General features: G+C 39.7%; 1 protein-coding gene across 2 annotated transcripts; it reads right to left on the bottom strand.

The window, feature by feature from the left end:
- Nucleotides 1–25,145, bottom strand: ulk1b (unc-51 like autophagy activating kinase 1). Of its 2 annotated transcripts, none has more exons than XM_004538233.3 (27): nucleotides 24,493–25,145; nucleotides 22,810–22,902; nucleotides 22,431–22,472; nucleotides 19,192–19,224; nucleotides 17,726–17,762; nucleotides 15,740–15,913; nucleotides 13,231–13,304; nucleotides 12,865–12,966; nucleotides 11,594–11,652; nucleotides 11,137–11,219; nucleotides 10,922–10,972; nucleotides 10,561–10,652; nucleotides 10,083–10,248; nucleotides 9,846–9,900; nucleotides 9,546–9,632; nucleotides 8,343–8,474; nucleotides 8,044–8,210; nucleotides 6,829–7,088; nucleotides 6,487–6,692; nucleotides 6,053–6,174; nucleotides 5,802–5,915; nucleotides 5,295–5,479; nucleotides 4,673–4,857; nucleotides 3,810–3,928; nucleotides 3,439–3,596; nucleotides 2,948–3,083; nucleotides 1–2,716 (listed from the first exon to the last, which is right to left on the bottom strand). In XM_004538233.3, the coding sequence occupies exons 1-27, from the start codon at nucleotides 24,580–24,582 to the stop codon at nucleotides 2,661–2,663; spliced, it is 3,078 nt and encodes a 1,025-aa protein (XP_004538290.2). In that variant the 5' UTR covers nucleotides 24,583–25,145; the 3' UTR covers nucleotides 1–2,660. The 2 variants fall into 2 exon arrangements, with proteins under 2 accessions (XP_004538290.2, XP_004538289.3); XM_004538232.4 differs by having other exon boundaries at nucleotides 9,846–9,897.
- Nucleotides 25,146–26,511: the final 1,366 nt, after the last annotated feature.

Below are 26,511 nucleotides of genomic sequence, written 5' to 3'. Positions count from 1 at the left end.
TTAATGATCTTTCCTTTCACTTTATTCATGATGTAGCTTCCAAACAGTAAATATTACATCACACACACAGGGACACTGAGCTAGTGTCTGTTATGGATATGACAACATTTAAATGCTTTTGCAACATTAAACAGACAATGTGGATGACTGAGCTGAAGGCCTTGTCTTTGGGAATGTATAGGTGGTATGGTGCTGTTCTCTCCATGCCAACAACAATAACTTAAATTACAATATTTACAAGTTTTACAGAATTAGTAACGTAAAAGTTTAAAAAGAAATCATTTGGGTACGTTGTTTAGCAAACATACAAAACAAATTAACCAAATAAGTGACAGGTTTCCTGATCGAGTGCACCAAAGTAAAAATTACTCTTCACTTGCACTCTCTTAGGCATCTCGAGTTTTGCACCCGTCGTCTTCATGGTGCTTTTGAGTCCTACTGGAGACAAACATCTTTATGATTGTATGGGACAGTAAAAAGTGACACATGCTTGAGGTTTTGTTTTTGTTTTTAAATTACGAGGGATCTGAACAGAGCAGCAAGTGCAGAGACAGGGAGCCCGTAGATGATTTGATTTGTGGAATGTACACTTAAACATCTGCATACATGTAGAGCAAAATCTGCATTTCACAGAAACTTGACAAAGGGCAACAAAGAAAATGCACACAAAGGATATGTTGATGAATCTCTCCTCCATTCTTTTCTGCTGACAGGCGTCACTGTAAACGGTCTTCAGACGTGACCACACAACCCCACCTTCATTAACTTGTAAAAGCTCGAGAAATTACACGTTAGGGGAAAGAAAGTACTACAGGTCCTAGATGTGCCACTTTTTATTCCTCAAAGTGGTATTTTACTTTTAGCTAACCACATCCACGCATTCAGTTGGAGTCAAAATTAAAATATTTCCCATGTTACGGAGCTGTCACAGCTTCATCCGCTGCACCACAAACAGCACTGCTTCACAAAACCAAAGCATGCAAACAAACTCTTCTTTAAAAACTTTTGTTTTTAAAGCAGCTGAAGGAGATTTTTCAGCTGGACAGCATTTTAGGTTGTTGGGATGAATGTCAAAAAGCTCAATGTAAAAAAACAAATAAAAAAAAAAAACCCCACACAAATCTTAGCACTTCAACATGTCACTTTTCAGAAGTCAAACAAAAGGTAAAAAAAACCGTACCCACTACAATAAAATAAAGCACAAACACAATCAATGCATTTTTTTTTTTGTTTTCAGTGTAAAGAAATCTCTTTTCCATTTTCTTCAAATAGAACTCTCTCATAGCTTATATCATCTCTTTGTCAACACTCCCACATCTAACATTACATTTTGACAGTAAATGTATTACAACTAAAACTGCATTAAAAACGTATATAAGCAGATCTCCTGTCATAAACAAGTCAAAGTATCTACAAAAACTGGACACATTTACCATATTCAACTCACGGTCTTTCTGTACAGTACTTTAACAGTGCAAAAACATTCAGACTTCAGCCCCAAGATCAGCCTAAATGTTAAATATCTAACATTCAGTCTAATATTTATGCTGTTTCTCTCCAGACAGCCCCTACATTCAGATTTGATTATACTTGCTAAATGAGTTGACAGATAAAAGATTAAAAGACAGAAAAAAAAAGTGGAATTCATGTGAAGGCATAACCAGCCCCAGCAGCACCTAAGCTTCTGTATACCTGAAGAATATAGTCCAGGTTATTGCAGCATTTTAAACATGATTGTGATCAAAGATGCTAAGAGACCACGTTCAGCCCCTTCTGAATTAAAAGCTATACCCACGCTTTAGCGCTGGGTAACGAGTGTTTTCTGGACCCATTCTCTGCCTTAATACCAGCCACTTTTTAGAAAACTAATCAAATTAATCCCTTCGACACCGCACGTTGCAAGCAAAAAGGCATGGTCTTTGATATTAAGCAAGTATAGAATCATTAAAGTGTCAGATAGTTTTTTCTTCTTCTATATAGCAGTTTAGTTACCTAAAGTTAATCTAAAGCAAACACACATACACAAAAAACAAAACTTTGAAAGAAAAAAAGAAAAAAAAGAAGTTATTTTGGCAACGGTTTTGAAACAGTGCGTGTGCACTTCTGGTCACCAGTTGTAGTAATGCCGCATACTGTACACTTCCTGTCAGCAAGAAAATAATTACATAAACCCCAAAAGAGGAAAAAAAAAAAGCTTAAAAAAAAAGAACACAAACAACACAGGAAAGCAAACAAGGGGTATAAAACAGATGTAGATTTGATGAGGATGATAGTCGGACAATCCAACTTTTTTTTTTTTTTTTTTTTTAAATCAGCACATGTCCACAGCACTTCCCCTCCAGTTTGTGATCCTGTGTGACCATTTTGTCTATAGTCCCGCACTGCAAGGTCATAGCAAGGATATCTGTTGATCTTCAAAAGCTATGCGTTTAGATAAGTACCATATGTGGCTAATGTGAATACTTGGAAATAATTGCTCCTGAATGCGATACTTGAAGTGAGGGGAGTCTTCTTGGCATTTTCAGAGCCGGAAGCAAAATCCTCTTTACGTCCAACACGTGTTTGGAGAACCATGAGAGGCGTGTGGAAATTTGGTTAGTAATGTGCGGGGCGCAAACGACTGTCATACTTTCCACATTCCCCAAAATAGTGCAGGGCTATCATATACAGAGCCCTGCCTGCAAAGCTGTGAGGCGCCGTTCAATGCACTCTTTACCTGCAGACACAAAGCAAAGGGAAAGAGAAAAAAAAAGCACAAGTCATGATAAAGCAGCCTATCATACTTGACTTTATTACCACAGGACCGATGAAACACTTTGAATTTATCTGCACAGATTCCCACCAATGAGAGTATTAGCTCAAGGAACATTCCTGAATTAAATGGTGGTTCTTAGCTGCTGATGCTGAGTGGAGGCATTTTCTGTTACTGTGATACGGTGATACTTACATTTGCTAACACTGATGATGTCATCCTGTCCAGTGAGCAGCAGAGACAGGCCCTCCATCAGTAAGAGAGCTTTGTGGTAGCGCAGGACTGATGCTTCCCCCTGGTGGAACATCTCATCCAGTGCAGCAGCCTGAACCTGAGAGGACAGAGTGCTCAGGTCAAAGGTTTGATCTTGTTTTGAGTAAAATATTATATTAAATAATATGTCAAATGCTAACCACACAAAAGGGGGGGGGCTGTTAAGCTTTTAATGTGGCAGAACAGTTAAGAGCTGACCGGAAAGCTGGGAGAGAAAGTAGGGGAAAGACAAGACAAGCCGGATTCAAACCCAGGCCTCTACAATAATATTACGGCATATGGGTTGCCTACTCAACCCTGGTGAGCCAAAAAAGCACCTTGATAAAGATACTTTTAGATCTAAAGATTCTTTGGTCAATTTCCCCCTATGTTCTCCTCTATTTCTCAATTATCCGACTTTTCTTTCGGTTTACCATCTGCACAGTGTGGCTGAACAGCAGCCGTTCTGCTGTGATGGAGGTGATTTGGTCCATTAGGCGATGCTTCCGGGTAAAGAAATGCTCCAGACGGCTGTTGAGTGAGCGGCAGGATGCCACGCTGGACTTGTACAGCTCATTTAGTTTTCTCACAACTGTATATGGAGAGAAATTAAAAACAAACAAACAACTAAATACATGAATCATAATTATTTTATTTATATATATATATATATATATATATATATATATATATATATATATATATATATATATATATATATATATATATATATATATATATATATCCTGCACATGGCAATTTTATGTTTTTAAGACTGCCGCTGAAAAAATGAAAAGGCTCATACCTTGTTTGACAGTAGCAGATGGGTAAAGCTTGCCCTGTTTAACTTGCTCCATTGCTGTGTGTAAGGCATTGGACAAGAGTTCTGCAGTTTTAAGGTAGAGAACCAGCTGTTCTGCATGACTGAGGAGGCAATCACACGTAAAGTACTTTAAGTTAAACTCAATTCTAAAAGGACAAATGACACATTAAACACAATCGATACTTGTAGGATAAAAATCTGAATCACAGGTTTCTGTTTAAGAAATATTCAGCATCAGAAAATTCACTAGAGGCAGTCAAAAACCATCAAACGCAACAACTACATTTACACTTCAGATTAAAGTCTTCCCAAGAAAAAAAAAAACAAAAAACAAAAAAAACTTGAGAATGCCAAAAATCTCATCCTCTACAAATGAGAGTGCCTCAGGCTTTTTACTTTTGCCATGGTGTCCTGAGCAGCAGGCACTTGGGCAGTTTTCTCTTTTCTATTTGCTCCCAGCACTCTCTGGGCAAAATGCAAATATTCTTCATTTCAAGCTGAAGTACACAACAAAAAAAGTCCCGGTGCATAAAAACACAAAATGACCTACATGATGACTCCTTCACTACAACCCGCTGCTTTTACTTTAGTTTTTGTCCTGCAGCAAAGATGCATTCAAGCATATAAGCTTACAATTACATTAACATTACAGCAACAAAAATAAAAAATAATTAAATGTATTCCAATTTCTTTTTTCCATAGTAAGTCTCTGAGGCACCAATACAATTTAATAAAAATGTCCAAGACCCCAGAGGCTTATCACCAAACGCGGCGTAAAGCCAGGAAATCGCCAAGGTATCAATTCATCCAACAAAGAGGCACAGCCACAGCAGATACGGCCTTACCTCCACTCTCGGCTCAGCGAGCTTATCTGATCTGCTACCAGGCTCTGCTGCTGAAGGAGAGAGAGATGAGAAAAGTCCCCCTGCTCCCCTGTCACTGTAGCACCACGGGCAGCAGCCACCTCCATTAGACACAGAGCAAAATCCAATGTGAACCGCAGCCTTTGCACAGTGTCTGTATGCTCCTGCTGAACTCCGACAGGCACGGAAGAAAGACAGGCAGAGAAAGGGAGGGGAGGGTATAATGACAGAATTTTAAACGGTGGACACCAGAATGAGGTTTTGCATTCAATCTCCATGGGTGAAAAAAGCCCAGGATTTAAAAAGAGACAGGTCATTCAGTGCTTTCCATAAATCCATTTCAGCTTTTACCTTAAATTATTTTTCTACAGTGTCGTGAACCAAAAGGAAAAAAAAAGAAAGAAAAAACCCCCCCAAAAACCTCATTGACAATGTTTTCCATCCTTCCTTATGGCCAACACTCTTTAAAGGGATACTGAGTATTCTTTAGTTCAAGATCACCCTGACTGATGTACACAAGAACAGGAAAAGTCACTGCTACACACAAGCTCTGAACACAGAAGACTCCATCCTCATTACTTTCCAGAGGAATCTGGCATCTCACCTCCATCAGCGTCTCTTCGGGCAGCTCGGGAGCCTCGAAGGTGACGCGACCACCCATGTTGGCTGTGATGGGATCGGGGAAACTGTAACGAGGACTGGAAGAAGCCTCAAAGCCATCCAAACAGGTGCCTGTCGGAGGGTGACGGCTGGTTAAGGAGCCTGCAGGGCTGCCTGAAGTGAATGAGCCTGCAGTCAGGGAAAGAGACGGCAGAAATGTTACACTCAATGCCCGAGGCAATCATTTTTCATCAATGCAGCTGGCTTTCATGTTTCCTGATTGTTCATAAATACACACACACACACACACATATATACATACATACACACACATATACACACCTACTCTTATGCTAACCAGAACATTTAATTTCCACGTTACTTAAAATGAAAAACTCAGCTCTGTACTGCCCGACTGTGAATCATTGTAATACTGCCATCGTGCTGCAGATGCGATTTGGAGATGAATTACTTGTATTCAGCTCTGTCGACATGTTTTCATGCACAATACCTGAGTATTTTCTCTGTCTGGAGGTAAAGGGTGGAGTGCTGCCACTAGGTGGAGATCCTACAGTGAAAACCACCTGTGCTGGGCTGCCAGAGCCTCCCCCGCCACCCGGGGATCCTTGAGAAACAGAAGGAGGGAACAAATTTGACATTTTTCTCCCTATGAATCACTATCAGTTCCAAACCTTTACATGCGTCAGTGGTTAAACTGCAGAACAATGTGTGTTTTTTCGTTCATGCAACAGTCATGTCTACCTGTTATATCTATGGCTTTTTCAGAGGTCAGGTTCTCTGTGCTGCCTCGGTCACCTGCAGGTCCACCGGGTCCAAACGCAGCCATCAGCAGCACGTCGGACAGACCACCGGCACTTTGAGACCTGCTTCAAAGAAACATGACACAGAGACAAGGTGTTTATTCATTTCCTTCATTTTATTAATTAGCCATATCTATCTACATAGTCTGTAATATAATTTTACATCATATTTGGATAATAAAACAGTACACTATATAATAAAAAGTCCAAAGAATAAAGAAAAGGTAGAGAAAGATTTTAACTCAGCAATGTGTGCTTTTCATTGCCTGTTTTAAACTAATTTTACATGACACAAGCTTCTCTGTGTACCCTGGTTCTTTGTGGATTGCATCATCGGGGAACATAAAACAAAGAACAGCAGAAACAAAACACGACCTTCCAAAGCTCTTGGTATCATCATTCCATCTGTGGATGCAATGAGGAGAATGGGTGACCGGTGTGGGTGCTTGGTGTACCAGGTCTCTGAGCTCTGCTGGGGCAGTCCTGCTGCAAGGAGAGCCTATGACCATACCCTGCTGTGTCAGGAAGGTCACCAGGTTTGGAGAACTCGGAGTCTTGGGGAATTCAAATGGCGGGATGGTCTGGGCGAAGAGGAAACATGGCGAAGAAAAAGGTTAGAAAGGTTGGGTTAAACCAGTTGGTGGTTTTGTCTTGTCTTGCGTACATAAAGAAAAAAACAATTTTTCTCTCTGTTTGACACACAAAACACAGACCTACCCTGGAGGGGGAGCCCAGAATAGTGGGGAGAGGATTACGCTGCATCAGCTCACTCAGTCTGGGAGAAGAGTGTAAGGGGCGGACAGCCATGAGTCCGGCTGAGGGAGTACCCAGAGGGTCCGAGTGCTGCTTTCGGATTTTTTGCCTGCCACCACCAGTGGCACAGTCCAACAGACAGGGGGCACTGTGGAGCCTTGTGCCAAGTCCTGCCCTCTGTGGTTGCTGCTGAGAATTCAGCCTGGGTTCAGTGTGCTGCAGAGCTGCAAAGTGGGACAGAAGGACTGCTAGACAGCAGGTGGCAATGCAACATGAAGTGTCAGACAGGCCTAGAAAACAACAAAGCTAGCAAAGATGGACATGTCCTGTCTAACTCCCCCGACAGCATACATGTCTGGGAAGAGAAGGTTCTGTGCGAGGAGGACTTGAAAGCAGCTGGTGAGAAAAGTATGTGATGGCGGTTTCATTTTCTCAAGCAATAACTTTTAAAACTTCTGACCACACTAACCCAAGAGGAAGAACACCACCACACTGTATTTCACCTCTGTCTGCAGTTCAGTTTTCATGCCAACCACTGGAAATCAATAATAATTTTAGAGGTTAAACTATTCAATAATTTATCATCATTTGCTCTGCTTGGTCTTTTTGTTAGTGGATTTTAATTTAACCTCCAGTTAAAGGTTAGAAAACTCCTCATCGCATGTTCACACAGCCCCAGTTTATGCCTTAAAATGTCTTTGTCTGCTTAGAAGCCCCACATATTCAATTTATAAATACTCAAAAACAAAGAAAAATCTCAGCAAGTCATCGTGCATCAAAAGCTTAAACAACTCAGATAATTTCTGCTATATAAATGACAGAAGTAGATTTATATATACAAGTTATAAATGACAGTATTAAGTACAACTGAGCTTTAAAAAACAAACAAAGAGAGAAATAATCTCACTTTTCAGATTTCCTTAACAGTTTTTGCTCCTCTAGAAATCATTTGCACCAAAACAAACTTTCCCTGATCTGCTTATAACTAATATCTATAATTTATAATATGGTTACAAACAGACAAAAGACCGGCTGGTGTAGTTTTAATACCTTTCAAATATCGTCACTGGAGTTTGGCACCAACCAGTTAGCTCCAAGCTTGCACTCTATCACTCTACAGCTTCCATATTTTTAAGCCAGGTTGATGCAGAAGCAAGTGAAGCATGGCCTTCAAGTTACCTTGAGGAGAGAGCTGCAAAGTTCTGGCACCTCCCAGGGAGAACCTGCGGGTGGTGGTGGTGGTGGTGATGGTGGTGACAGCCCCCTGCCCATATGGTGGTGAAGGTCCAGTCCTAGCACAGCCCAACAAGCTTCCACTGCTGCAGCGGCGCACTGGTGTTGACAGCCTAATGAAGTGAGTCTTATGAGTCACTGCACTTCCATCAAGAAGTTTAAAAGCTAACCTGTAAATTTAGTTTTGCAACAGTGGAGTTTATACATTTATAAATGTGTGTGTGTGTGTGTTTCTTGATGCAGACCGTGGCGAACCATCCTGTTTGGTAGAATGGAGGTTTTGCTCCATACGCTGGTAATTCTGGACCTGAGTGGGGACTGGAATAGGCAATGACTGACCATGGTTTCCATAGCTACTTCCCGAGAACTCGCTGGGCCTGACAACAGTGAGAATAACCGAGGGTGCCAAGGGAACAGTTAGATAAGAGAGGAGACAGTCCGTGTGCTTTTGTACACACATGCGTAGTTAACACTTTCCAGAGGAAGCAGATGTGACTTATTAATTTGCACAATGTTTACGTACAAACGACACATCGACTAACATCACAAAACAAAAGATTAAGATGACAGTTGTGGAGTAACTGTGTATGTAATAGAGAGATAAACACTAGGACAATTAAGCTTGTTAAACTAATAAAACTGACTTAATTAAAAACCTGACAGTTTATAGTGAAGAAAATTTTGTGCATGAACCTTCGGTGCTTTAGTTGAATCCAAATTACTTTACCAGCTGCTTCTTTCTTGCACCATGTAACTATACAATAGGGGAAATAATTACTTGATATTTTGTTGAATTTGTTCACTTACAAAGAAATACACAGTCTCTAATTTTGAAAGTAGTTTCAGCTATTAGTCTAACTATTCGGATATATCGCAGAAATTACTGTGAAGCCAGACGTGAGGTTGTGCTAAAAACATTGAAACCAAACAAAGGAGGGTAAACAGTTTTTAAAAGAAAAATATAAAGGTAAAATCAAAGGTGGTCAAAAACAGCCGATTCAACCCTAGACTCCAGAGGGTTAGGTGATGGAGTGGCCCAGACCAGACCTCAGTCCTTTAGAAAAATCTGTGGATAGAGCTGAAGCTTCGAGTTGCCAAGCAACCTGGAGGATTTAGAGAATTTCTGTAAAGAGGAGTGGGCCAAAGTTGATGGTTTCAAACCTGCTGACCAACTGCAAGAAACCTCTTGCCGCTGTGCTTGCCAACAAGGGTTTCTCCATCAAGTCAAGTTTTTCTTATTCCATTCAGTGACACACAAATACACTTAAACCTTTTTTTAATAATGTGTTTTTTGAATTTTTGTCCCTCCTTTAAAATTAAACTACAATAAAAATTTGAGACTGTTAATATCATTGTAGGTGAGCAAACTTGCAAATTCATCAGGAGATCACCTAATTAACTCCCCCACATTTACCACCATAAGAAAAAATTTGGCTGTGTGCAGTTACCTGACAGGACTTGGTGATCCACTGTAGGAAGGCGAGTGCGGCGGTGTTTTGGCTTGGTTACACAGACCAGCTGATGCTAAAAGAGAGCTAATTAAAGTGGAGAAGAGAATAAAACCATCACAATGTTATTCATGAACAGTTTAGAGGGCGTACACTTTCACAGCTAATATAAGTGTGATTACTAACATAATTTATCTTCCTCTATAAGCCCGATTCTGTAACAGTGCCAAAGAAGTGCATTTAATTAACATATCAGCCGCTGTGCTGGATATTAATGAATAACTAGCTTTTGCTTCTCACCCGCTGTTCATTAGGCTGTCCTGCAGCACTTTACTCTCACTTGTCAGCTCACCTGCTGAACAAAAACAAAACTGTTATAAACTTGAACAGCCTCATAGCACAGCGCTTCAGCTTGAGAAATGCAATATAAATGTCAGTCTATGGAAAGAAAAAAGGCTACAAGATGAATTCAAGTCTACTGAAGAGCTCCATGTAATGTTTATGCAGGGACTCGATGAAAAAGAAAAGTTTTCTTACTGGTGAAGTGAGCAGGCACTATCACAAAGTCATCTGTGTCACAGGAGGATGAGTTCTTGCTGCTGCCGCCACCTCCAGACGAGTCCTTAAGGAGAAAACCAGTGGCCTCCTGGGTGGGAGAGGCCAGAGCTTTGGCTCGCAACTGCTGAATCTCAGCAAGCGACTGCTACAGAGACAGGGAGACAGAAGGTGGCATATTAAACACAGAGGAGGAACGTATAAATTAGTCATCAGAGAAGGGAAAGGTGAGAAAGTTGTTGCTTCTATGAATGCAAATAAAACTTTACACTCATCAAAAAAAAAGTAAATACAAAAATCTCTGTTTTCCTCCAGAGGTCGCCGCTTCGGGAAATTAGTGCACATAAAAAAAATGATAAATTTAAAAAAGTTTTTGGCTTCTTTGGGGATCTTTTGGTGTTCGTGCTCATCCCCTCTGGGGGAAATGCTGGAGGAAATATAAGAAATAACAAACACAAACCGGTGGTGAGGCGAGGTGAGACGTGGAAGAGCTGCTACAAGAGCTGGCTGATGCAGAGCTGGGCAAACAAGTCATGGTCACAGTAGGAGTTGCTGAAATGAAATTCAACACAGTTGTTAGTTTCTGAAAAAAGAAACTTTGTGTGTTCAGAATTAAAGTCCACAGGACTTCCAGGTGTTATAACACCCGTTCTATCTTTACGTGACTGGCCTGACTATCAGATCTCATCCTGTAAACATTGCTTCAGTCACCTTGTTTTATTTTTAGGGTTATATTTTCTATTGAAGCAAATGGAACATATTTTGTATTTGTATCTATATTAGACCTAACTAAGGAAGTAATGCTGTTTATTCTTACTTACTCTTTTTCACAGATGAGCTAGCCTCCAGGAAAGGATGACAAAAAAAGTCATCTACCAGGGAGAATAAATATAATTAATGAGAGGAAGTTCACAGTTTTCCTCTGCATGCAACAAACTAAGAAACTGTAACAACATCTTTTGCATAAGCAAAGTTTGATCCAAACTTGCACGAATGAAATATGTCGAGTATGAATGAACGTTAAACATTTTCTGACCAAAGTCCATGCGGTCTTTGTGGTTGCGCTGCAGCAGACCCAGCAGCAGCTGCCTCAGGTGGCTTGAAGTCTCTCTGGGAATGCTGTAAAACAAATACAACAACAATCAGTCTTTGCTTCATGCAAATGATTAAAAGGTCACAACTCTACATACAGCAAAACTCCACCTTCAACTCCTACACTTCAACTCTTTATAGATTTTCTAGATTAAGACATTTCTGAGGCAATTTATGTGTATTAGCAAACAAGAATAAATGAATGATTTATGGCTTTTTTCCAGGTCTTTGATAAGCTGACCTACAATATGGCATCTTAATAAGCCACACCTTTCAGATTGGTTCTGCACTAAACATCCAAACAATACTTATATTCTAAGAAATACCTTTATAATAAATGCAGAAAACTACGACATCATTTTTTTAAAAAAACATATCGTCATTTCAACATAATTTCTTACTTGGGGCTGAGATTCTTGTTTTTTTCATAGAACAGCCGGAGATCTTGGGGACTGCTGGCCTGAAGATGGCAAAAAGTCACAGATATATTGGAAAAACATAAGAAAGACTGTAAGAGTATGCATATACACACAGAGTAATTATACGATTACACTATTCTAGTGCATTGCTGTATACATTTTTATTATATCAGGTTTTGTCACTGCACTGCAAACAACACACTCCATTTACTTGAGTAACAACTTTTATGTACACATATCAGAGAACAAGGAAAACACAGCAGGTAATTTAAAAATGCTTTTGGATCAGTTGAGGAACAACACGTAACAGGTTTTGCTATATTACGCTTCATTTTAACACCATTGTCAACGTCCACATTTGGCATCTTTAATCTACATTTAGCCCGATACAGGCTGAGGAAAAACAAAAGGGAGAATTTTTTTTTTTTTTTAATGTGTGATGTTAGAGCAGTTATAAGGAATTCAGTAGAGAAGCAGTGCATGACTGTAGCTGCCAAAGACAAAGAGAATAAAGAAGTCACAATGCTGGAGTTGTTGTTTTGTCCCTGCTGGTGTGCAGTCTGTACTGCTAGTGCAAGAATGCCCACAGATTTGGAGCAAATGACAAAAGCAAAAATATTTTCTAATCTGTGTGCTAGTTATGACATCCTCACAATGAGCTGATATTCCAATGTTTCAGGCACTTTTGATTTGAGGTTTTTATCCATATCCTATCACATCAGGGATGCATGTGCCTGGTTTCAGTCTTAAAGTTCAAAGTTCAACATGTCAGTGGTCCAAAACATGCAGTCCTAAATAACAATCTCCAGCAAAAAGATTATCTGAAGGTCTTGAAATAGATGATAAGCCCCAACATAACAGTTTAGAAAAGCCTAAAACTGGAGCTCTCTTAAAGGCGCAGAGTGGACACACCAAATACTGGATTGACTTCAAGTTCAAGTTTGTTACGGAAGAGGATCTGGGCCACCGGAGGGAAAAAAAAATAAAAATAAATAAAAATAAAAAAAAAGTGGGCACATCTTCTTTTCCAGAACTCTGAGGAAAAAAAAAGTCAGAATTCAGCATTCCGACTCTTTTTTTTTTTTTTTACAGAATTCGTTTCTCAAAATTCTGAGAAAAAAGTCAGAATTCTGACTTTTTTCTCAGAATTCTGGAAAGGGGAAAAAAATAAAAAATAAAAATAAACGTGCCTGCCTGCCTCCCCCCCTGGCTTGGCCAAGAATCATTCTGGATATTGTAAACTTTTATTTTACCTGAAAAGGAGCTTTTCCAGTCAGGCACTGAAACACTATTGTTCCTATACTCCACAAGTCAGCCTTGGCATCATAGTTTTGGGACATAATTACTTCAGGAGCCTGGTGAGAAAAATTAAAAAGGGGAGGTGAGATCAATTTTAAAACTTTGAGGGACAATTGATTATTAAATTGATATTATATTCATCCCTGTATTGTTTTACAAATCGCATTTAGTTAAAAATGTAACAAATAAATGAATGAATAGGACTGCAACAATCTCAAACAGCTAAAATCACCATATTTGAATCTGCCAACTGAAACATTTATTCACATTTAAACAGTTATTTCCATTTCATCAGTAAAAATTACCCAAATTGTGCTTACCATGTACATAGGGGATCCACAGAGCGTGGCTGCCATCATGTTGTTCTGAAGGTACCTTGCAAAGCCAAAGTCCGCTGTGGACATAAACGTCCAGAAGGGAAGGAACGGCGGGGATACAGAAAAAAAGGGAAAAGAGGAGGATGAGTAAATATTTGGTGCCAGAAAGGAATCCAGGTGTACCTTCATAATATTTACATTGTGGCAAAAAAAATCATTTAAATAAGAGAAAAATGGAAAAACAGACTAGCAAAACAAACGAAAGAATATGCAATACTTGAGCGATAATGGGCGAGTCTTGGCGAGCTTATGATTTAGTTAAGCTCATGGAAATTTAGTATCATCACACTGGAGTTTACTTTGAATTATGACGTAATTAAAACACTTCTTAACCACAGAAGATCAATGTAGCACGCTGGCTTGTTGATTTTATTTTTTTAGATGCATTGAACAAACATAGCCTAATACTGTATTCCTATACAAGTTTTTGTTATTTAATATAATACAATGAGAGAACACCTCAGCGTCGTACATTTGATTGCTTATGCATTATTTAAATGCTTTGTTGCGGTTTGTCAGGAGACTTATTTTTGTCAGTAAGGCTTTAAAACTGATGTAAATTTCTCCATCTTAGCAGTCAAAGCAAATCACATTTGGCTTTTTGCAGGCCAGTTCTGGCCCTTGGGCCTTATCTTTAACACCTCTGCACTGGGTCATCACACAATGATGACCCAGTGCAGAGGTGTTAATAAAAATCTGGCTAAAGGCAACAGAAACTTTGCCTTTAGTCAGATGAGCTCCTAATACCAGACACCGTTTCAAGATGGGGCCCTGACTCACTTTTGGAGCTAGCCTCGTGTGATCATTTAAGTGTTTCTTTGCTTGTTTGTAGTATTAAGTCATAATTTTGTAATCCGTATATACAGTACATTTTATAAACAAAAACTCTTAAATGTCTAAAATGCACTCAGCCTCTTAAACGAATCAACAAACCGCTTGCGAAAAAACCTTGTGTAGGTACAGCGTGTGCGTGTGTGTGTGTAGTCAGCTTGTTTGAGATTGCGGTGGCTTTGCTATGCATTCAGTCTCTAGAGGGGAAAAAATTAATAGGCTAAGGGACTAGTAGAGCTTCCAAACAGCTGAACACACTCGCTCTCACTCACTTGGGAAAGATACTTCATAATTATTCAATTTAATGCAATTTAGTTTTATTTATATAACATCAAGGCACTTCATATTGTAAGGTAAAGGCCTTACAATATTAGAGCCCCACCCAAACGATCAGACAGCTTCCCATGAGCAAGCATTTGGCGACAGTGGGAAGGAAAAATGTCCTTTTAACGGGAAGAACTCTGGCTCACAGAGGGGCAGGCATATGCCACGACTGGTTGGGGTGATGGGAAAGAGAAAAGAAGGTGAAAATAAAAAAAAAACAAGGAGACTTTAAATGAATGAAACACCATTTCTTCTTCTTTTTTTAAGTCATTTCCTTTTAAGGCACATTGTGAATTATACCAGCATCTCTGATCTGTTGCCTTGAGCGATGTATACAGTGAAGCTGTAACACTTAACAAAATAATCAACCTCTGTGGGAGAAGACTTTAAACGGCTGGTGTCCACTGCTGTCTCTCCTGACAAGACCATGTTTTTCCCAGAAAGTTTTCCATTTATTTATGAAGCTCACATGCTGGACGCCACTCGGACAGCCAGCAATTAGTGACATACAGCTAAACATGTCACGCTTGGTCCGACTGGGTATGGGATCAGAGAAAACTACAGAGTATGACATTATTTTGGTAAAGTTACACACCTGCTCCATAGCCTTAGCCAGGAATTTCAAATTTACTTCAATGTCGCCTGCTCTGGCACCTGGAATACTTCTGACTGTGTCCACTGGGGTTTCTAGTTTCATGTTTTTAAGAATAGAGTCACCAATAGCCAGACACTTATTGATTACTTTCTGTTGCACCAATATCATCTTCTACCACATCAATCAATTTTAAACTGGATGACACAAGTGCATCTTGTAGTTGTAGAAAGCGTCTTTGCTTTGCGGCATTTTTAAACAGCGTGCACTCTCAGAAGAACAATAGCAACACTGCAGAGGTAAAATGTGAAATTCTATATGTAATCAATTTCTTCAAACAAGTTTAGCCTTCTGAGCTTCGGGTAATCAATTACCTCAGGGAAATCATTATGAGATCCCATTGCAATAAAACTGTCTATAAAAAAAGTTGATTACGTTGTAGGAATTTCCATAAGGAGCTTTTGAGATTGAATTATTTTTTTGCTCCTGTAAATTGTTCTGCTGCTTTAAATCCCACAAGTTTTATATTTTAAATGTTTTGCCATCACTTTAAAAAAATGTATTCTTGTTTGGCATATTAATCAACAGATACTACAGAGCTTAAAAAAATCTTAAAGTCTCCTAAAGTGTGTTGAAATGCTTAAAAAAAACAAAAACAAACAGTATGTATAATCGCCTTAAAGACTCTCACATAACCAAACCTACCAATCTTGATGCAGGTGTTGTTGGAGTGTGACTTGCATCCTGGTGGGTAAGAAAGCAGGATGTTCTGTGGCTTGAGGTCCCTGTGAATTATTCCTTTGGATTGTAGGACCCTCATGGCTCCTGCAATCTGCTGCAGGAAAACCCGAATAGTGTCCTCACTCAGTGTGCCCTTAGCTGAAGGAAAAGACAAAGCAAATATCAATTAATCACTAACTTTGATGTGAATCCTACAGGTTACGATGCAAGTAGAATTTTCTTAATGAGGACACAACATGATGATATCGGTAAACCTATCACGGACTGAATGAATCTCTCTTAGTTTATAGTTGGAATACAATGATTTTATGCAACAGATCATTTTAATACATTTCCTAAATTATCTGCAGCGTGTGTTTATTCCTGGGTTCTCTAATATCACCCAACTGTCATGTCCTCTTTTGTGTCTCCAGCTCAAAATGATACAGTATTGCGTTATGGACACTTCCTTGTCTACAATTGCTCCATGTCCACGTCCCTTCCAGCAGACTTTTAAAGACATGCTGTATTCGCCTTGAGCTGGAAGCAGTCTAGGTCATTTATTACAATGGGGAGAGGATCTAAACCCATTTTTCAATCATGCTGGCTATTAATAGAATAGGATGGGATTTCTATTTAGAGTCTGGGTGCAAAATTACAGGAAGTTTGACGGATATCACAAATGGATTGATGGTCCTGGCTATTTGAAGCCCAGAGAAGTTTGGTGAGGATACGACGAAGCTGGGAAAATCTGTAGTGCTGAGAAATTCCCAGTTTTCTACCATTCTGACTCAAAAGTGAGCACAAGGTGGCTCTAAGTATATGATCAAACACTGTACTGTGTTTATTAAAAGACAGAAGAACAATGCAGAGAGGTGTCTCTGGTCTGAATATTCTTTAGGCACTTGTTACGGCCCTAGCAGGGCCTCTCTCCTGAAGGTGCCTGTGTGGGCGTGTCCCACTACCTCTTGTGCCTGAGGTGCCACCTTTCCCTTTTGTGCAGCTGACTCTCGTCAGTAATCAAGGAGATTTAAGCCCAGGGAAAGGTGAGCTCTGGGCCAGAGTGCCAGTAGTGGGGTTACAGCTTGTGAGCTGAGTGGTTGTTGTGTTTGCAGCTAGTGAGCTGTGTCTTTGGTGGTTTTCAGCTAGTGAGCTGCTCTTTCTTTTTGGCTTACGTTTTACTTTATTGACCAACGCCTGAGTTTTGTTTGTTTTCTTAAATGGTGATAGCGGCTTGTCCGTCTCTTTTAGTTAGTATAAATTGAATCTTTAATAAAATTCTTTAATTTAACCCTTTTGCCTCCTTGACTCCTTTTTCTGACCTGGTCACTTTTTGTTACCTCCCTCTCCCCGCCTAGACCCCTCAGGGGAACGTAACACACTATTAAAACGTTTGGGTCCAAATCTGTTAGTGACAAGCCAAATCTGCTGCTGCTGCTTTCAGGGCTAAACACGAAAGCCTGAAGTCTCACAAAACAAAGATGTGACCTGAGTGTTGGGAGGTGACAGAAAAATAACTGTCATAACCAGCACCTCCCTTTGAGAAATCACTCTGACAAATTCTTTAACATAAACGTTTTGTCACAAAGTGCTTTACTGGAGGCTTTTACTAATTTAAGGTTATAATTAAGACTATTGATGATTTGGCCATCATTGCAGAATCCATTTTTTTAGTTCTATGGTTGCTCTGCTGTTCTCTTATTTCTGAAATTTAAGCTCTTTCCTGAACACATGTCTATGCCAAATATCATCATTTACATACATATGAAAATATGCCAAAAGTCCAGTTTTCATCTCGCTTGCTAGGAAACGGATATAATCGTTGTGTTCAGATAAAAGAAGGGCATTCAGGGCCTGCTTTAGATCTAGAAAGACTTTTGAGCAAAGATTTTATTCCTGATTTAACTGATTTTTTGGATTAAGAAGCATTTTGAGTACATTGAGCATAAGTAGATAAACTGTTGCACTTACAGTGTAAGTAGTCAGCGAGATCGCCGCCGTTGCAGTACTGTGGTTAAAAATAGTGACAGGGCAGGAATGAAGGGGAGGGGGAGAGAGATGAAAAGGAATAGCATTAGAAAACACAGGTAGCACCGAGGACTGAGGTGTAACCACAGTGAAAAAGACTCTGAGATCACACAGCCTCTGAAGCAACTAGAAAGCAGCAGAGATCAGGGGAGTGATTTGCTGAAGAGTGATGTGTTTACAGATTTATACCCTTGTTCCCATTCCCAGCATTAATATGAATGAACCCAGAAAAGGACGGGCTGTGACAGGTGAGGCCGTAAAATGCTGCCTCACAAGTAGTTTAATCTCTCAGACACACAGATCAGCATAAAGAAATCTGCTTTTGACTTGTGGTATAGATCTAGACAGCAATTGTATATTTTTATTTTAATGGCAAAGTACATGACAGAACACATTTGACAGCAGAAGATTAAAATGAGGATAAGAAATCCAAAGTTCTTCTGCCTGGCTGTCAATGTCGTGTACACTCACTAGCCACTTTGTTAGGTACACCTGATCATCTGACCACAGAGAGTGATCCACAAAAAAGTAAATATTCAGCGAGCGGCAGTTCTCCATGTAAAATACCTTCCTGAGGCCACAGGAGAATGACCACTTGGTAAAACCAAGGTTTGCAGAAGACATCCGCAAACCTCTGAATGCATATGTCGAACCTTAAAAAAGGTGGACTACAGAAGCAGAAGACCACAGTAGGTGCCACTCCGGTCAGCTAAGAAACAGGATACTGGGACTTCAAGTAAAGGGGGAGGTCACCAAAATTGGACAACAGATAACTGGAAAAATGTTGCTGGAGCTGATGAGTCTTGATTTCTGCTGCAACAGTCAGATGGTAGGTTCAGAATTTGGTGTAAACAATATGAAAGCATGAATCCACAAAAAAATCAGCAGCATCTGTGTGATGATATCAAGTCGATATAGACCTAACCCTCTTGAATCTATGCCACCGAGATCTGAGCCAGTTCTTAAGTCAAAGAAGTCAGAGATCGAACCTGGTACTAGCAAGGTGTACCTAATAAAAAGTTTAGTGAGTGTATATGTATTTTTACAAAATACATTAACAAAAATAGCAAGCAATTTTTAATCGCTTTGACAAATACTATAAACAAAATTTACATTGATAAAACAGTCTGGCATGTTCCCTTGAAGAAATTATTTAAAATGCACAAAACAAGAGTATGAGCATCAAAAGCATCAAAAGCAATTTGAGAACTCACAACTCCCTCCATTTATGGACTTTCCCCCTCTAATTCATAATCAGGACAACAGCATCAAATCACAGCAAAAAGAGTAGTGGCTGTTAGCCATTTAACCCCCCCACAGATGCCAGAGGAGACAGCTAATTTTAGCCCTGTTAGAGTTCAGACAATACAGCGCTGAGCAAACAAAGCCAAACATCCCAGCAAGCTTACCTCCATTACCAGGTACACTGAGCTGGCAGTTTCCTAAAGAGAAGGGAGATAAGAAGAGTGGGGGTAAACATACACACGCCAGTGGCAGACAAAGCAGAAGGAACAGATGGTTCCTGTACACACCACTCATGTTAAAGCAAGCTAACGAGGTGACTTAGACTAGAAGTATCAAGCAGCTTAAACAGCTGCAGAAAAGTGAAAATAAGTGGCTAAAATCCAGATACAGATACCGACAAGTCTATAAAAGTTGCACAATGGGAGGAGGATTAAAACACCAGGTCTGTATAGGCAGAACCAACTGATACCCCTGAAACACCCGTTTTCTTTTTTTCTTTGTTTCTTACACAATAAATATGGAGGTGGCGTGGATTAAAAAAAAAAACACACAAAAAAACCCCCCCACTTGAATTGTATGTCTGCCATCAGAAATTAGGAATCCGAGTGGAAATAAATACCAAACAAAACAAAGACAAAAAAAGGCACTGGCTATTGGCCAAATGATTTTATATACCACCCAAAAATTCAATTAGTGCATCCTTAAAAAGCAAAATCAACAATAAAAAAAAATACTAACAGAGAAGGTGGACTCTGTCCTCAGCAACATTAACAAAGCAACGGGCGACAAGTGTGAATCAGTAACAAGCGAGTCATATTTTCTCACATCAACACCAAGATAAAAAACAAATAATGGATCATTTAGAAATTATTCCTTACTGAGAACTTAGAACCACAGAAACTCAAACATCTATTGTGCACTTTGGAAACAGTCCAAAACTTATTTTAAAAAAAGGAAAACTTTGTGAAGGGTAGTCAAGCCCATTTTAAAAAACCTCTCTTATCTCATGGCAACAGACGACTGTAGTCTCTCTCTGACCTCGATTCAGTATCTCACTAAAGCCAGCAGTCAGAGGCCAGACTGTTTTATACAGTTCAGCTGAGTCAGGCTTTCTGAATAGTTGTCGTTGGCTTTATTAAAGATGGACGGCCAAACACAAGCAACCAGTGAGTTTAGGGGCGGTGGGGAAACACTAAGCTAGGTAAATAACATTCGATGAAATAGTTAAATAAGAGGTTTGGTGTTGTTGCCGTTTGCCATGGCACTGTAATAGCTTACAATTAAAAAAAAAAATCTGAACTACGTCCTGGGTTATAATGACTCAGTCACACTCGAGTGAAAACTGGACTTTGGGGTTTGGCTCAGCTGATTGCCAACTGATTATATTCCCAAATAAAACCAAGGTTGTCATTTGGCAGTTCAATAAAATTTCTAGATTTCTTTTTCAAATCTGTGAGACTCATCAGAATCAGAATCAGAATACTTTATTGATCCCTGGGGGAAATTATTTTTTGTTACAGTGCTCCATTTTAAACCAACATTAAGACAAGACAGACAATACGCTAACTAAGAATAGTACAATATATACATATATATATACATACATACATACATAAGTCACTTATAAATAAATAATTGGAAAAGAAACATGTGTAGTTGTAGCAGCAAACAGTGTGTTAAGTGGATGCGTTGTACAGGGAGATGGCCACAGGCAGGAATGATGTTGGACTTCGTGTGAACTTCAGCTTCAATTTCAACGAATCGCTTTATTATCAGAAACAGATTGCATGCGATTGCCAACTTGACCCTGTTTGAATGAGTCTGAATTCTTTAGCCAATATTCAGTTGTACGCTGACAGCAGGTGAAAGGGTTTCTTTTTCTATATGTCACTAGATGTACAGCTTGAGAAGATCTTGACAATGGTGTTATTTGTGGCCATGGCTCTGACTGGCTAGTTGACTTTTTCAACTGTCAAACAATGGTTTAATATCAAGACAAATCAGTCGATCTGAGTACAGCAAACAGATTCAAAGGTCTGGACCCAGATGAGTAACACTAACCCTTCAAAATTGAAAGCCTACAATACACAAATATTTGACTTGCAAACACATCTTCAGTCCCTTTCATTGCTGGTTTCCAGAGCTTGGTTTGGTGTCAGTTTCTTTAGGACCTAATTAGATAGATGGATGGATTGCCAGCTAAGAAGATCAGCACTGTCGTGCCACAACAAACCTGTAATCTTAGAGCCCAGCTCCAACTATCCCCAGCCAGCACGGACGATAAAGAGAGAACAGGGTATTTTTTAAGGTTCTGCATGTCCAGAGAAATGATTGTTGCTAATTATTTCAGTGCTTTAGTGTGTAAGCAGCAAGCAGCTCATATGATAGCATGCAACACTGTTCTTCCATTATGAGCAAGCTGTCAAGCTTAACCGATATGGGCAGAGAATGATAGCTCAAACCTTCAGTCCGCTAATGAAACTTTCAATATGTGCACAGTTTTCATTTTCTCTTCACACAACAGAGAAGGAGGATCTCATCTCAGTTCTTAGAGTCAAGGATTCACATTTCATTTAAAAATAAATAAGCAGATCACAATGAAACAACCTTCAAAACTTCTTTGCAACTTTTTAAAATTACAAACATTTTTAAGAGATTTGTTCCAGACCAGTTTCTTCAAAGACACAGCATCAGCTACCTGCTGTTAGTCTGCAAGAACAACGCAGCCTTTGAAATTAGCAGAATTTGCACATTTGATGTTTTTTTTAAACCAGATGGCAGTTTGTTAATCAAGAACTACAAAGACAGAAGAAACACCTGGTGAGTTCAGATAAGAGTTTGTGTGTGGAAGTAAGGAACATTATATCTAAACTAACTAGCAGGTGCGGCCATCACAGAGACATCACTGAGAGTGTGGACTCTGATTAAAAATGCAACACCTTTTGTTTATTATGGTGAGCCAGGATATCTGCTTCTCTAACCATGAACAACTGGTAAAGAAGCATTAACACAGTAGCCTGTGCCCTGATCAACTTGTTTCTGCCTACACGCACAACTTAAATTGCTACACTTCAAAGAAAGACTTAATAAAAGGAGGCCATCAAGAACAGGCCACGTAGCAGCAGAGAGAATTTAAGCACTAGAAGGGTTGGCCAAGTTCAACGGGCCAAAAAACCAGAGTCGCCAGAGCAGAAACAAACAGTTTTAAAACAAACAAATGTTGGAAAGCCTCATTTAACAAATAGGTAAGCCATAACTGTGCAACTAGCATGAGACACAAGTGGGTCATGTGGAAAAGCCACATCCAGCAGCCCATCTGCTCCGCTTTCAGCTGCTGTCTAACAGGGAAAAATGAGAAACCTTAACATGTGATTTTGACACTTGTGAATGTGATGCTACATACCTGAAAGTCCAGTAAAGCAACAATGTTCTCATGCTTGAGTTCCTACAGAAAAGACAAAATACTTCAGGTCACATATCGTTATCATCATCACATTTCTTTTTACATGCTTGTTCAGGTCAGGGCATTCTTGTAGTCTGTGAGAAGCTTCTGAGTACTCATTTTGACTATAACAAACTCTGCGTTTAGTAAGACAATCGTGCTGAGATAACCACTCCTCATATTTCACTAACACATCTGGCACGTGGCCAGCTGTGAATACCATATTACCACAGGTTCAGATGCCAGGTGACAGATTTAACTACGAAAACATACATCAATCAATCTGATGTTGAACACTAGGCAGGGGGTGTTCTTTTGTCTCTCTCTGAACTTGACTTACCTTCAGTATTTTGATCTCCTTCCCCAGCAGAGTCTGAGATTTGGCTAGGTTCTTCTTGTTGATGCATTTTACTGCCACCTCCCAGTCATGTTTCTGGAGCACAGAAACTCAAGTCATTTGAAGAAAGAAATAAAACACTGCAGAGAATGAGGTGTGCTCGAATGTCAGAAAGTGTCTGCACTTTGTCTCACTGCACTGCCATCTGTCAAATGTATGGTTTGGTAAAAGGAAATGTAAAGTGTCACACTATGGTATATTTGTTTGTTGACTACCATGAAGTGTTGGCCTACAAGGAAATGACTTGCTGAGAGTGTAAACAGCCAGAAGGTCTGATTGCTAAGGGTTTTCTCCTCTTTTTAAGGCAGACTCCCATGCACCATATTTCATATGAATCACTGCAGTGACCTTGGCAGTGGATTTTCTGACCTTGCAGCAAAATTAAAGGCAGTTCACTACCGTATTGTAAAATGCACTGAAAACAGCGGATGAAAATTATTCTGTTCACTTCAATTTTATTTATATAGCACCAAATCACAACAACAGTTGCCTCAAGTCTCTTTATATTGTAAGGTAAAGACCAAACAATAACACAAAGAAAACAGAAAACCCCAATAATCATATGATCCCCTATAAGCAAGAGATTTGGCAACAGTGGGAAGGAAAAACTCCCCTTTAACAGGAAGAAACTTCCTGGTCTAAAAGGACCAGGCTCAGGGAGGGGCAGCCATGTGCTGCATCCGGCTGGGGTGAGGAGAGGAGGACATGCTGTTGAGAGAGCCAAATATTAACACCAGATATTTAAATGCATTATGGGAATCCCAGCAGCCTAGTCATATAGCAGCATAACTTTGTGTTCTTCTGCTATCTGTACCTGAGCTGTGGTAACGCACAAATTTCCCTGCTGTAGGATCAATAAAGTTTTAGCTTATCTTAGGATTCAGGTCCACTTGATCCAGCCCTAACTATACGCTTTATCAAAAAGAAAAGTTTTAAGCCTAGTCTTAAAAGTAGAGCTAGTATCGGTCTCCTGAATCCAAACTGGAAGCTGGTTCCACAAAAGAATGGCCCGAAAACTGAAGGTTCCCATTCTACTTTTAAATATCCTAGGAAAAACAAGCAAGTCCGCAGAGAGCGAAGAGCTCTAACGGGGTGAAATTATCATCTGTCTGCCAATGTAGTAAAGAAGCAACATAGATGCTTCAGGCCCACATGATCCCCTGAGTGGATTACACGTCTCAGGATGGAGCATTTCCATTTCATATCCATCCATTCTGGGTGTAGTACATGTTTGAACATGTCTATTTGGCCTCAGTGTGGAGCTTTCTAAGGAAAACTATACGTGTCTGGTGGCCTATATTTACATTAGCGACGCTGACACACAACATCTGCACCACAAGCCAGCCACAAAAATAAAGGCAGTCACACAATAACCAGGCATGCTTTCATAAAATGTGTCGCAAGTATTTAAATAAAGTATTTCAACGTTTTTTAATACAGCTTTGTTATTTCAAGGAACATCCTGTATGTGAGACTAGGCCTCTTAAGGGCGTACAATGACAACAACTACACCAGATGGCGACCTACATTTAACAGCGCAACAAATCTGCCTTAAAAAAAAAGACAACGGATTTCTTTATAGCAGCAATAAAACGTATTATAAACTTGCAAAGGGGTAATACTCACCTCTCGGTGTCTACCTTTAAAGACCACAGCAAATGCGCCATGCCCTATCAGGTCCTTCCGACTGAACTCAAATTTCCCCACCGTCTCCATGTCGAGCCAAAGTCTTTACTTTTACACTACTAAGACCTGGACAGATGACCAGGAGACCTCAGGTCACCCTTCTTGTTAGAGAGTCCTTTCTCCTCTGTCAACTGGGGCCAGCTGCAGCGACGTTCAGCCCCTCTTTCTTTTGCCATAGGCTGCCTACCTTTCAAACCGGCCTCTTCTCTCATGTTAACACGGATACGCTTTGAAGTTTTTATTTTTATTTAAATCGTGTTACTTCTGACAAAGCCGTGAAGCAAGCTCCATCTTTGACAGTGCGGCCAACATGAAGTTAGCTAACTTAACGAACGACTTTCCTAGCTGCTGTCTCGGTGGTGCCACCTTAAAAAGCAGCTCGCTGCGTTTTGTTTATATACAGGAGGTCCTGACTTCTGTCGCCTAAGCGTCCGTACAGGCGAAACGAGCCACGGTATTAAACTCAAAAGAAAAAAACAGGTCTAAATAGCAGAGACCATTGCTAACCCCCCTTAATGCACTGCAATTAGCAGCTGACTCGCTGAAGTCACAACATCGCTCGTGCCGTCGAACGCAGTCTAGCTTCTGAAACAAAGCGCATGCGCATTGCGATTAAAGCTGTGGGTTTGACGTCACGGAGCGTCCCTAAAATGAAAGAGTAGATTTGCTTTAACTTTATTAAACAAGATCAGACTGGAAAAAGAAGACGCTTCGTCTCAGTATAAAACAATGCATCAGATAACTATTATGTGCGGATGCGTGCTAATGTGTACGCTGGAAAAATAGGCCGAAGCAGAAAACGAGAGAAAGACAGGTCCACTAAAGGCTTTGTTTACTTAGTTATTTCACACGGAAAAATGGCAATCAAAAATCTTTAAAGAAAAAAAATGTTATGAGGTCTTTTTAAAAATTTTTTTTTTTATTAAACCATGGTCTTCATTAGAATCCTGTGCCAAATAGAAATAAATTGAGCATGCGAATATTTGCAAATATCACAAACCCATGTTTTTTCTTCATTAGATCATGATGAAACATGTCCAATGTTTAAAGTGAGAAATTTTATAAGTTTTAAGACCAAAATTAAATCATTTTGAAATATTTTTAAAAATTAAAAAAAAAAAAAAACAGGCCGAGGGGACGTATGCAGCATCCGTCTGAATGCTGCACATACTGCATTCATTACAACAGCATGGCTTCGTAATAGAAGGGTACATATTTAGTGCATGAAGCTAAATACTGGACAATGATAACCCAGGACTGTTGAGCAGCTAGAATCCTCCAATACCATGGAAACTGTGTAACATTTACATTTTTCAGATAAAAATAAAAAGTAAATGCCCCCTAAACTTAATAACTGATTGTGCCACCCTTGGCAGCATCACCTGCAATCAAGTGTTTAAAATAACTGATGACGAGGGGCTCACATCGCTGTGGAGAAATTTTGTGTCACTCATCTTTGCAAAATTGTTTGAATTCAACCACATTGGAGGGTTTTTGAACATGAACGGCCTGTTTAAGGTCATGCATCTCAATTTGATTTCAGACCTTTACTTGACCACTCCAAACCCTTCCATTGTTTTTCCTGAGCCATTCAGACGTGGACTTGCTGGTGTTTTTTGTATCATTGTCCTGTTGCATTACCCAAGTCCTCTTGAGCTTCAGGGCAAAAAAATTGAGACAAAGAACTGAGAGAGAGCAGAATTCATGGTTCCATCAGTTACAGCAAATTGTCCAGGTCCTGGAGCAGCAACGGAGCTCCAGATCCTCACACTACCACCGCCATGTGTGACTGTTAGTATGATGTTCTGTTTATAAAACACTAACAGGACTCAAACCTTCAAATACTTCAACCTTTATCTTGTAAGACCACAGAATATTTTCCCAAAAATCTTGGGGATCATTGAGATGTTTTTGGCAAATGTGAGATGACACTTCGTCTAAGGTGAAATTTGCAATGAC

The sequence above is a fragment of the Maylandia zebra genome, linkage group LG7 (assembly GCF_041146795.1).
Source record: "Maylandia zebra isolate NMK-2024a linkage group LG7, Mzebra_GT3a, whole genome shotgun sequence".
Classification (NCBI taxonomy): Eukaryota; Metazoa; Chordata; class Actinopteri; order Cichliformes; family Cichlidae; genus Maylandia; species Maylandia zebra.
This window is presented reverse-complemented; position numbering and strand designations above follow the sequence as displayed.

What these genes read in the sequence shown, in the direction of transcription:
- ulk1b (XM_004538233.3), bottom strand. Translation starts at nt 24,582, where the DNA reads ATGGAGACGGTGGGGAAATTTGAGTTCAGTCGGAAGGACCTGATAGGG. An exon ending in AGTGCCTGCTCACTTCACCA is followed by an intron (nt 9,901 to 10,082) that starts GTAAGAAAACTT and finishes GTTTTTGTTCAG; the next exon opens with CAGGTGAGCTGACAAGTGAG. An exon ending in TCAGCCACACTGTGCAGATG is followed by an intron (nt 3,084 to 3,438) that starts GTAAACCGAAAG and finishes CTGTCCTCTCAG; the next exon opens with GTTCAGGCTGCTGCACTGGA.